The 12986-nt window shown below is 55.0% G+C and overlaps 1 protein-coding gene across 3 annotated transcripts in view; it reads right to left on the reverse strand.

Annotated features, from left to right (window-relative positions):
• The window catches only part of pi4kb (phosphatidylinositol 4-kinase, catalytic, beta), a 51637-nt gene that overhangs the window by 29412 nt on the left and 9239 nt on the right, over window positions 1-12986 (reverse strand). For all 3 annotated transcript variants that reach the window (XM_080183390.1, XM_080183387.1, XM_080183388.1), the window contains exon 2: window positions 10455-11378. In XM_080183390.1, the coding sequence (XP_080039516.1) occupies window positions 10455-11348 (894 nt within the window). In that variant the 5' untranslated portion in view covers window positions 11349-11378. The remainder of the gene's footprint in view (window positions 1-10454; window positions 11379-12986) is intronic.

The following is a 12986-nucleotide window of genomic DNA, read 5'->3' on the forward strand; positions in this document are numbered from 1 at the left end:
AATAAATCAAATCAAGCGAAGGGGCCAATCCCCCTAACCTACACATCTTTGGACACTAAAGGGACAATTTAGCACGGCCAATCCACCTAATCAGCATGTCTTTCGGAGGAAACCAGAGCACCCGGAGGAAACCCACGCAGTCACGGGGAGAACGGAAGAATGGGCGGCACGGTAGCACAGTGGGTTAGCACTGCTGCTCCACAGTTCCAGGGTCCTGGGTTCGATTCCCGGCTTGGGTCGCTATCGGTGTAGAGCTTGCACATTCTCCCCGTGTCTGCGTGGGTTTCCTCCGGGTGCTCCAGTTTCTTCCCACATTCCAAAAGATGTGCAGGTTAGGTTGATTGGCCATGCTAAAATTGCCCCTTAGTGTCCTGGGATGCGTAGGTTAGAGGGATTAGTAGGTAAATGTGTAGGGATATGGGGGTAGGGCCTGGGTGGGATTGTGTACGGTGCAGACTCGATGGGCCGAAGGGCCTCTTTCTGCACTGTAGGGCTCTACGATCTATGATCTAAGAACATGCAGACTCCACACAGACAGTGAGCCAAGGCCAGGTATTGAACCCGGGTTCCCAGCGCTGAGAGGCAGCAATGCTAACCCGCTGTGCTTACTCCTGCATTTTCTCATGACTGAGCTACAGGAACCGGAAGAGGCCATTCGACCCTTCAGAGCCTGTTCTGCTATCCAGTTGGATCAGCTGTGCCGCCTTAGGTTTGTAAGGTGTGACTGAGTGGGCACCTCTGCCCCTGGAGCCCGCACTGCCGGAGGAGAGAAAAAGCCACGAGCTGGTCGCAGAGAAGGAAATCATTTTGGAATTGCTGCCAAATTGCTGGGGCGAATTAAATCTCGCCGACGGGGCGATGATTCATTTCACAGCTGCTTCTCAATCACAAAAGGTTGAGCAAGTCCGTGGAACGTACATAACAAGAGTCACCTCAGCTCACAACTCTCCACCACACGAGCGTTCCCCCGGGGTGTCGGTGGCAACCATCTAGACAACACTGTCACCTCTGTGCTCAGTTTCACAATTGGACTAGCATCACCACTGCACAGCAAAGCTCCCTCGGCACCGACCCTCCCCACAGTGCGGCGCTCCCTCAGTATCAACCCTCCCACAGTGCGGCGCTCCCTCAGCACCGACCCTCCCCACAGTGCGGCGCTCCCTCAGTATCAACCCTCCCCACAGTGCGGCGCTCCCTCAGTATCAACCCTCCCACAGTGCGGCACTCCCTCAGCACCGACCCTCCCCACAGTGCGGCGCTCCCTCAGTATCAACCCTCCCACAGTGCGGCACTCCCTCAGCACCGACCCTCCCCACAGTGCAGCACTCCCTTGGCACTGACCGTCCCAAAGTGCGGCACTCGCTCGGCACTGACCCCTCCCCACAGTGCGGCGCTCCCTCGGTGCCGACCCTCCCCACAGCGCGGCGCTCCCTCGGCACTGACCGTCCCAAAGTGCGGCACTCCCTCGGCACCGACCCTCCCCATAGTGCGGCGCTCCCTCGGCACTGACCCCTCCCACCCCCCACCCCAATCCTGCTGTCTGCCAATCCCCACCCCAGTTTGCAGCCTCTCAGTACTGGACAGTGGTGCAGTGCACCAGCCTGCCTGCACACCTCGACTTGTCAGCTCCCAGGCACACATTCTGTCATCACAAAGACATCCCAATGAGGTTGGTGCTCCAGTGAGTTGCTAGGCGACCCAACACCACAAGCAAGACTCACTCTAGAAGAATCCCAGAGAATTCCGTGAGCTGGTTAGGCTGCGACAAGCTGTTCCCAGGGGAATGATGGCAACACATTTTCTATTTCTGCACTGATGCAGAACCCCCTCCAGCCCCCTACGCCCCCCTCCCTATCTCTGTAACCTCCTCCAGTCCCCTACACCCCCTCCCTATCTCTGTAACCCCCTCCAGCCCCCTACACCCCCTCCCTATCTCTGTAACCCCCTCCAGCCCCCTACACCCCCTCCCTATCTCTGTAACCCCCTCCAGCCCCCTACACCCCCTCCCTATCTCTGTAACCCCCTCCAGCCCCCTACACCCCCTCCCTATCTCTGTAACCCCCTCCATCCCCCCACACCCCCTCCCTATCTCTGTAACCCCCTCCATCCCCCCCTCCCTATCTCTGTAACCCCCTCCAGCCCCCTACAGCCCCTCCTTATCCCTGTAACCTCCTCCTGCCCCCTACACCCTCTCCCTATCCCTGTAACCCTCCTCCAGCCCCCTACACCCCCTCCCCATCTCTGTAACCCCCTCCAGCCCCCTACACCCCCTCCCTATCTCTGTAACCCCCTCCAGCCCCCTACACCCCCTCCCTATCTCTGTAACCCCCTCCAGCCCCCTACACCCCCTCCCTATCTCTGTAACCTCCTCCAGTCCCCTACACCCCCTCCCTATCTCTGTAACCCCCTCCAGTCCCCTACACCCCCTTCCCCATCTCTGTAACCTCCTCCAGCCCCCTACACCCCCTCCCCATCTCTGTAACCCCCTCCAGCTCCCTACACCCCCCCTCCCTATCTCTGTAACCCCCTCCAGCCCCCTACACCCCCTCCCTATCCCTGTAACCCTCCTCCAGCCCCCTATGCCCCCCTCCCTATCTCTGTAACCCTCCTCCAGCCCCCTACCCCCCTCCCTATCTCTGTAACCCTCCTCCAGCCCCCTACGCCCCTCCCTATCTCTGTAACCCTCCTCCAGCCCCCTACGCCCCCGTCCCCATCACTGTAACCCTCCTCCAGCCCCCTACACCCCCTCCCTATCCCTGTAACCCTCCTCCAGCCCCCTACACCCCCTCCCCATCTCTGTAACCCTCCTCCAGCCCCCTACGCCCCCGTCCCCATCACTGTAACCCTCCTCCAGCCCCCTACACCCCCTCCCTATCCCTGTAACCCTCCTCCAGCCCCCTACACCCCCTCCCTATCCCTGTAACCCTCCTCCAGCCCCCTACACCCCCTCCCCATCTCTGTAACCCTCCTCCAGCCCCCTACACCCCCTCCCCATCTCTGTAACCCTCCTCCAGCCCCCTACATTAACCTGGGAACGTCTCAGTGTCTCACGGGTCTACACAATGACAGCCCTGCTGGGCTGGAGACCAGGAGTGATTACAGGGATGGTGACAGCTTTCCAGGGTACGCACTGAACACTGTACTGTGCAAACAATTGGACCAGAAGACACAGGAGCAGAATGAGGCCACTCGGCCCATCGTGTCTGCCCAGCCATTCAATCATGGCTGATATTTTTCTCATTCCCCCCATTCTCCTGCCTTTTCCCCATAACCCCTGATCCCCTTATTAATCAGGAACCTATCTATCTCTGTCTTAAAGACACTCAGTGACCTGGCCTCCTCTGCGGCAAAGAGTTCCACAGATTCCCCACTCTCTGGCTGAAGAAATTCCTCCTCATCTCTGTTTTAAAGGATCGTCCCTTTAGCCTGAGGTTGTACCCTCTGGTTCTAGTTTTTCCCATTAGTGGAAACATCCTCTCCACGTCCACTCTATCCAGGGCCTCGCAGTATCCTGTAAGTTTCAATAAGATTCCCACACACACACCCCCTTCTAAACTCCAATAAGTACAGACCCAGCGTCCGCAACCATTCCTCATACACCAAGCTCTTCATTCCAGGGATCAAGTATAGATCTGTCTACACTTCCCGCTGCCTCGGGGAAAAGCAGCCGGTATAATCAAGGACCCCCCCCCCAAACACACCCCGGACATTCTCTCTTCCACCTTCTTCCGGAGGGAAAAAGATACAAAAGTCTGAGGTCCCGTACCGACCGACTCAAGAACAGCTTCTTCCCTGCTGCTGTCAGGCTTTTGAATGGACCTACCTCGCATTAAGTTGATCTTTCTCTACACCCTCGCTGTGACTGTAACACTACATTCTGCACCCTCTCCTTTCCTTCTCTATGAACAGTATGCTTTGTCTGTATAGTGCACAAGAAACAATACTTTTCACAGTATCCCAATAGAGGTGACAATAATAAATCAAATCATTTTTGTGAACCTCCTCTGGACCCTTTCCACGGCCGACACATCCTCCCTGAGATACGGGGCCCAAAACTGTTCACAATACTCCAAATATGGTCTGACCAGAGCCTTATACAGCCTCAGAAGTCCATGCCTGCTCTTGTATTCTTTCTACTGTGGCCAGGGCATGCAGTAGCTGTACGGTGGGGGGAATTGGGTGTCTCGGGTGACTGTTCACACAGCAGCCCAGGCTCATTCGACTGGACCCAGCCATATAAATACTGTGACTAGCAAAGCAGGTTAGAGGCTGGGAATCCTGTGGAGAGTAACTAAGAACATAGGAAATAGGAGCAGGAGTAGGCCATCTAGCCCTTCGAGCCTGCCCCACCATTCAATAAGATCATGGCTGATCTGAAGTGGATCAGTTCCACTTTCCCGCTTTCTCCCCATAACCCTTAATTCCCTTATCAATCAGAAACCTATCTACCCATGAGTTAAATATATTCAACGAGGCAGCCTCCACCAGTTCAACAGGCAGAGAATTCCAGAGATTCACCACCCTTTGAGTGAAGAAGTTCCTCCTCAACTCTGATCTAAACTGCCCCCTCCCCCTTATTTTGAGGCTGTGCCCTCTAGTCCTGCTGTCCTTTCTAAGTGGGAAGAATCTCTCTACCTCTACCCTACTCCCCCAAAGCCTGTCCACCATCTACAGGCACACAAGTCAGGAGTGTGATGGGATAGTCCCCACTTGCCTGGATGAGCGCTGCTCCCAGCAACACACAAGAAGCTCAACACGCTAACCAGAAACACTCACTCCCTCTACCACCTACGCACACTGGCAGCCGTGCGTACCATCTACAAGATGCACCAAAGCGACTCGCCAAGGAACCTTCCAAATCTGCCACCTCGACCGTCTAGGAGGAAACCCGCGCAGACACGGGGAGAACGTGCAGACTCCGCACAGACAGTGACCCCGAGCCGGGAATCGAACCCGGGTCCCTGGCGCTGCAAGGCAGCAGTGCTAACCCACTGTGCCACCGTGCTGCCCAACATCTGATTCGCTTTCCTAATGACTCGCTGTACCTGCATACCGACCTTTTGCAATTCATGCACTTGGACTCCCAGCTCCCTCTGCACACCTCAGAGCTCTGCAATCTCTTGCTGTTTAGATAATAAGTTTAGTTTTTGTTATCCCTGCCAAAATTGACAACTCCCCCACATTATACTCCAGCTGCCACATCTTCACCCAATCACTTAACCGATCAATATCCTCCTTCTCTGTCTTCTTCACCACATATTGTTCCAGCTGCGCTCGTGTCATCACCCATCCCTTCATCCAGGTCATTGGTATAAATAGTACAAAAGTTGAACTTCCAGCAGTGGTCCCTCTGGCACATCACTCATTACATCCTCCCAACCAGAAAATAACCCATTTATGCCTACTCTCCGTTTCCTTTGAGCTAACCAGCCTTCAATCCATGCCAGAGTTGCCCCCTGCACCCATGACTGATGCAGCGCCTTATCAAAGAAGAACGAGGAGCAGGAGTAGACCATCTGGCCCCTCGAGCCTGCTCCGCCATTCAATTAGATCATGGCTGATCTTTTCATGGACTCAGTTCCATTTACCCGCCCGCTCCCCTTAATTCCTTTACTGTTCAAAAAAAAAAATTCTATCAAAGAGCAAAGAAAATTACAGCACAGGCCCTTCAGCCCCTCCAAGCCTGCACCAACCATGCTGCCCGACTGAACTAAAACCCTTCCGGGGGGACCAGAAGAACAAAAAAATTACAGCACAGGTCCTTGCCTTGAGGACATTCAATGAGGTAGCCTCAACTGCTTCACTGGGCAGGGGAATTCCACAGATTCACAACCCTTTGTGCGAAGAAGTTCCTCCTCAACTCAGTCTTAAATCCGGTCCCCCTTATTTTGAGGCCCCCTAGTTCTAGTTTCACCCGCCAGTGGAAACAAGTTCCCTGTTTCTATCTTATCTGTTCCCTTCATGATCTTATACGTTTCTCCCTCACTCTAATGAGTACAGCCCCAGTCACAAAATCCTACACAGTGCGGAAGGTGGTCGTTCGGCCCATCAAGTCTGCACCACCCACAACTTAACAGCACAACCCTGTGCGTTTACCCTAGCTCGTCCCCCTGACACTAAGGGGCATGGCCAGTATACCTAACACGTGCATCGTTGGACAGTGGAAAGAATGTGCAGACTCCACACAGGCAGTGACCCAAACCGGGGATCGAACAGGGTCCCTGGCGCTCTGAGGCAGCAGTGCTAACCCACCCGCGCCGCCCCAGCCTACACGGTCTCCCCTCGTGAGCCAACCCCCCTCTCAACTCCGGAATCAGCCTGGCGAATCTCCTCTGCGGCCCCCCCCACCCCCTCCAGTGCCAGTATATCCTTTCTTTCTCCAGTAAGGAGACCGAAACCGTGCAGAGTAACTCCAGATATGGCCTCACCAGCACCTTACACAGCTGCAACATAAACACCTTCCAGCCTAGGCAAAGATGCCCACATCAGTCGGAGACGGGAGATGGGTGGGAACGATCACTGGGCTAGCAATCCAGAGATGCAGGGTGACGCTCGAATCCCACCATAAAAAAAAATTACGGCTCAGAAACAGGCCTTTTGGCCCCTCTTGTCTGTGCCGGACCATTTTTTTGCCTCGTTCCCACTGACCCGCGCTTGGACCATATCCCTCCACACCCCTCTCGTCCACGAACGAACCCGTCCAAGTTTTTCTGAAAAAGCGACCCCCACGTTTACCACTTTATCCGGCAGCTCATTCCACACTCGCTGCAGCGGGTGGCAAAATTTCAGAGAATCGCAACCCCCTACAGCACAGGGGCGGTCATCTGCCCCATCGAGGCCGTGCCGACAACAATCCCACCCAGGCCCTATCCCTGCATCCCCACCCTACTAATCCCCTTGATCTCCCCCCCCCCACCCCCCGAAGGAGTGATTTAGCACGGCCAATGGAAGATAGGAGAAGGCCATCCGGCCCTTAGAGCCTGCCCCTCCATTCACCACCATCATGGCTGATCATCCAACTCAACAGCCTAATCCTGCTCTCACAGGATCGCAGAAACCCTACAGTGCAGAAAGAGGCCCTTCGGCCCATCGACCACAATCCCACCCAGGCCCTACCCCCACACCTTTTACCCACTAATCTCTCTAACCTACGCTTTCTCCCCATTGATCCCCGAGTGCTATATCTTGAACCCATCCAATGTTTGGGCATCAACTACTTCCTGTGGGAATGAATCCCACAGGCTCACCGGGTGAAGAAACGTCTCCTCACCTCCGTCCCTAAACGGTCTACCCCCCAATCCTCGGACCGTGACCCCCTGGTTCTGGACTCCCCCCACCCCCCCTCGGGAACATCCTCCCTGCATCTAGGGGGATTGAATATAAAAGTAGGGAGGTCTTGCTGCGGCTGTGTAGGGCACTGGTGAGGCCGCAGCTGGAGTACTGTGTACAGTTTTGGTCGCCGCACTTATGCTAGGATATTTTGGCCTTGGAGGGAGTGCAGAGGAGGTTTACTAGGCTGATGCCGGAGTTGAGGGGGTTGAACTATGAGGAGAGGCTGAATAAACTAGGCTTGTACTCGTTAGAGTTTAGAAGAATGAGGGGAGATCTCATTGAGACATATAAGATGATGAATGGGATGGATAGGATAGAGGTGGAGAGACTCTTCCCGCTCAGAAAGGATAGCAGGACTAGAGGGCACAGGCTCAAGATAAAAGGGGGGCGGTTTAGAACACAGTTGAGGAGGAACTTCTTCACTCAAAGGGTGGTGAATCTCTGGAATTCTCTGCCCGTTGAAGTGGTGGAGGCTGCCTCGCTAAATATATTTAAGACGCGGGTTGATGGGTTTTTGATAAGAGAGGGGATTAAGGGTTATGGGGAGAGGGCGGGAAAGTGGAACTGAGCAGCGACAGATCAGCCATGATCTTATTGAATGGCGGGGCAGGCTCGAAGGGCTAGATGGCCTACTCCTGCTCCTATTTCTTATGTTCTTCACTCAAAGGGTGGTGAATCTCTGGAATTCTCTGCCCGTTGAAGTGGTGGAGGCTGCCTTGCTAAATATATTTAAGACGCGGGTTGATAGGTTTTTGATAGGCAAGGGGATTGAGGGTTATGGGGAGAGGGTGGGAAGATGGAACTGAGACACGACAGATCAGCCATGATCTTATTGAATGGCGGGGCAGGCTCGAAGGGCTAGATGGCCAACTCCTGCTCCTATTTCTTATGTTCTTCACTCAAAGGGTGGTGAATCTCTGGAATTCTCTGCCCGTTGAAGTGGTGGAGGCTGCCTCGCTAAATATATTTAAGACGCGGGTTGATAGGTTTTTGATAGGCAAGGGGATTGAGGGTGGGAAGATGGAACTGAGACACGACAGATCAGCCATGATCTTATTGAATGGCGGGGCAGGCTCGAAGGGCTAGATGGCCAACTCCTGCTCCTACTTCTTATGTTATGTTATCTAGTCCTGTTAGAATTTCGTAAGTCTCTCTGAGATCCCCCCCCCCTCAAATCAACCGAAGCTGCACATTTTTTTTGGACTTGGATTCAAAATATATAAAAGAAAAACACAATCTGGAATTAAGAATCTACTGATGACCCTAAAACCCCCATGGAAGCGTGGCAGCACAGGTGGAAGGGGCGGGGGGAGGTGTGGTGTATGCACACGCACGTGTGTGTGTGTGAAGATAGCACATGGCATGCTCGCCTTCATCGGACAGGACATCAGAGTTTAAAAGTTGTCAAGTTTAGTTATGTAAAATGTCGGTGAGGCCCACGTTTGGAATACCGTGCCCCGTTCTGGACGCCACGCCACCAGAAGGACGTAGAGGCTTTGGAGAGAGGACGGAAGAGGTTCATCAGGATGTCGCCCAGGATTGGTATTAGCTACGAGGAGAGATTGAACAAACTGGGATCGTTCTCCCTGGAAAGACGGAGGCTGAGGGGGGGGGGGGGGGGGTGACCTGATAGAAGTTTATAAGATTATGAGGGGTATTGATGGGGTGAAGCTTTCTTTCCCCCCCTCCCCAAGGCTGAAATGACAAGGAGGCACAAGCTCGAGGAAAGGGGTGGGGGTAAGGTTCAATGAAGAATGTGAAGGGGGGAGTTTTTTTTTTAAAAAAAACACGGAGGGCGGTGGGGGCCTGGAATACACTGCCGAGCGCGAGGTGGTTCAGGCACACACGTTAGCCTTATCTGGACAGACACACGAACAGACGGGGAGTAGAGGGATCCAGGCAGCTGGTCTAGAGATAGGACAACATGATCTAGTAAGCTTGGTGGGCCAAAGGACCCGTTCCTGGGCTACACCGTTCTTTGAAACCCGTCCTCGGAAAAACCCACCTACTTCCCTTTAGGGAAGGAAATCTGCCGTCCTTACCCCTGTCTGGCCTACGTGTGACTCCAGGGAGCCACACAGCAATGCGGTTGACCCTCAACTGCCCCTCCAAGGGGCAACAAATGCTGGACCCAGCCAGCGACGCCGATGTCCCACGAATGAATAAAAATAGTATTACCTCGACTATTCATCCAGAAACTCAGTTCATGTTCTGGGGGACCCGGATTCGAATCCCGCCACGGCAGTCGGTGGAGTTTCAATTCCAGGGAAAAAAAAAAGTAGAATCCCGACAGTGCGGGACGAGGCCATTCGGCCCATCAAGTCTGCACCGACCGCAATCCCATCCAGGCCCTATTCCTGTAACCCCTCATATATTCCCCAGCTAATCCCCCTGACACCAAGGGGTAATTTAGCATGGCCAGTCCACCCTAACCCACACATCTTTGGACTGTGGGAGGAAACCCACGCAGACACGGGGAGAACATGCAGTCTCCGCACAGACAGTGACCCGAGCCGGGAATCGAACCCAGGTCCCCAGTGTTGTGAGGCGGCAGCGCTAACCCACTGTGCCGCCCCATGGCAATTCCAAATCTGGAATTGAGAATTTAAGCATCTATTAATAAGCCGTTGTTAATTGTCAGAAAAACCCATCTGGTTCCCTTCAGGGAAGGAAATCTGCCGTCCTTACCCCGGTCTGGCCTACATGTGACTCCAGAGAGCCACACAGCAATGGGGTCGACTCTCAACCGCCCCTCCAAGGGGCAACTAGGGATGGGCAATAAATGCTGGACCCAGCCAGCGACACCCGTGTTCAAAAGATGTGTAGGTTAGGGGGATTGGCCAGGCTAAATTGCCCCTTAGTGCCAGGAGGATGAGCAGCGTAAATATGTGGGGGGACCCGGGTGGGATTGTGGTCGATGCAGCCTCGATGGGCCAAATGGCCTCCTTCTGCGCCGTAGGAATTCTAGTGACACAGACCGCACAATGCAGGTAAGGATATGGAGGGGGGGGAAGGGAGGGAGGACGGGGCAACGGGGGGAGGGAGGACAGGGCAACGGGGGGAGGGGGGGGTGGGGGGGCAGGGGGTAGAGGACGGGGAGAAGGGAGGAGAAGGGGCCTCACCTCATCCTGCTGGCTCTCCACCTTGGGGTTACTGGCCGTCCGCTTGAGGTTGCTCCCCAGGCTGATGCTGGCCGCCGCGTCGGACTTGGAGCGCTGGTGGGTGCGCTTGGAGGGCGAGAGGCCCGTCTCGGGGGCCGGGCTGACCGGCGGCAGCTCCCGGCGGCGGCCGCCGGGGGCCGGCTTCAGCTCATCGGACAGGATGAGCTTGCGGAGCTTGGTGCCCCGGGAGTGGCGCTGGGCGGAGATGTGCATGTCGGAGGAGTAGGCCCCCAGCAGCCAGGCGCACTGCAGGGAGAAGTTGATGCTCTGGCGACAGCGGTGCACCACGTAGGGTTTGATGGCGTCGCCCACGTCCTCGTCCATGTGGATGTACATGTTGAGCAGCTGGGGCAGGTAGAAGTCCACGTCCTCGTGCCGGAAGCTGAAGAGGCGGTTGCCAATGTAGGCCTGGACGCCAGGCTCCTTGGAGTTGTAGAGGTACGAGATGGCCATGGAGATGTCAAAGAGCTTGGACTCAAAGAGCCGCAACAGCCACGACTGCTTGGCCGAGTTGTACCGCTGGCGTCGCCGGGCGCTCTTGACCGTGTTCCCCACCTCGCCAGCCTCCTCCCGAATCCGGCCCGGCCCCTCGCAGCCCCCCGCCACGCCGTTGGGCACAGGGGTCACCGTGTCCGCCTCCTCCTCCTCCTCCTCTTCCTCGCCCCTGGCCAGCTCGGTCGAGCCGCCCCGCAGCAGCTTGACCTTCTCCAGCACCTCCTCGCAGGCCCGCTTGGCCACCTCCGAGTCGATCAGCGTCTCGCCCACGCCCTCCCGGATGACGCCCAGGGCGCCGCCGCCGCCGTCCGGGCAGGGGCACTGTCCGGAGGGCTCCGTGTCCGCCTCCGCGTCCCCCATGCCGACCAGGTGCTCCTCAGACCTGCAGCACTGAGAGACAGAGACACAGAGAGAAAGAGAAAGCAAGAGAGAGAGAAAAAAAAAGAAAGAGAAAGAGAAAGCAAGAGAGAGAGAAAAAAGAGGAAGAGAGAGAGAGAAAAAAAAGACAGAGAGAAAGAGAGAGAGAGAGAGAGAGAAAGAAAGACAGAGGAAGAGAGAGAAAGAGAGATTAAAAGACCAGGTGTTAGTTAACCAGATCTGCATTGCTCTAGCACCCCTCTCTCACACCCACAGGAAACCCCCCACACCCCCCAAAAGTGCGATGCAGCCAGATGAAGTATCTTCTGAAACGAGGCCTACCAACACGTGCACAGCAAGATCCCAGAAACAAAAAAAAACGATTTTCACAGCGGCTTCACTGCGGTGTTAATGTACGCCTGTTAGTGAGACTGAAAAAAAAATAAAAACTTTAAACCTGAAATTATTCTTTTCAACACCGCTGGGTGAGGGTAAATAACGGGTCCCAGACACTGGGGAGAACTTCGTCCCCTTCCAATCAGGACTGAGGGGACCAGAGGACCTTGGATTACTCCTCATCGGAACATCAGTGCCGACCCTCCCACAACACAGTGCGGCGCGCTCCCTCGGCGCCGACCCTCCCACACAGCGCGGCGCTCCCTCGGTGCCGACCCTCCCACGGCGCCGAGCCACCCCCCCACCCCCCACACAGTGCGGCGCTCCCTCGGCACGGACCCTCCCACAGAAATCTACGTTGAAATCTCACCGATTAGCGCGCAAGGGGACCTCATTGTAATGGCGGCATCGGGAGAGGACAGAGGGTAAAAGCAGCTAACTTTTATTACTGTTTCGGGGCGCCTCCTGAGCCAAGTACGGCATCATTCAGGAAAAATCGCTTCGGAAGATAGAAGTGGTCTTTATTCAACGACTGGGAAAAACGTGATAGAGGGGGAACAAACGCAAAAGAATTAAACTGACTGTCTTGATTTAAATGAGAATATAGGAGGCGTGCTTAGTAAGTTTGCAGAGGACACCATGATAGGTGGCACGGTGGACAGTGAAGAAAGTTATCTCCAATTGCAACGGGATCTTGATCAATTGGGCCAGTGGGCTGACGAATGGCGGATGGAGTTTCGTTTAGATAAATGAGAGGTGATGCATTTTGGCTACTGAACCAGGGCAGGACTTATTGCAGAAGGTCAGGGGACATGGAGTTGGGGGTAGGGTGTTAGCGTGGATAGAGGATTGGTTGTCAAATAGGAGGCAGAGAGTGGGGGTCAATGGGTGCTATTCGGATTGGCGGTTGGTGACTAGTGGGGTGCCCCAGGGGTCGGTGCTGGGGCCTCAGCTATTTACCATTTATATAGATGATCTGGAGGAGGGAACCGAGTGCAGGGTGTCGAAATTTGCTGATGACACCAAGATTGGGGGAAAGGCAAATTGTGCGGAGGGTGTGGAGAGTCTGCAGAAGGATCTAGATAGGCTGGGCGAATGGGCCAGGAAATGGCAAATGGAATTTAATGTTGGCAAGTGTGAGGTGGTCCACTTTGGTAGGAAGAATGGTAGGAAGGACTATTACTTACGTGGTGAAAAACTGCAGCAGGCGACGGTGCAGAGGGACCTCGGGGTCCTTGTGCATGA

Source organism: Carcharhinus amblyrhynchos, unplaced genomic scaffold (assembly GCF_965287045.1).
Source record: "Carcharhinus amblyrhynchos unplaced genomic scaffold, sCarAmb.v2.hapA chromosome_275, whole genome shotgun sequence".
NCBI classification, from domain to species: Eukaryota; Metazoa; Chordata; class Chondrichthyes; order Carcharhiniformes; family Carcharhinidae; genus Carcharhinus; species Carcharhinus amblyrhynchos.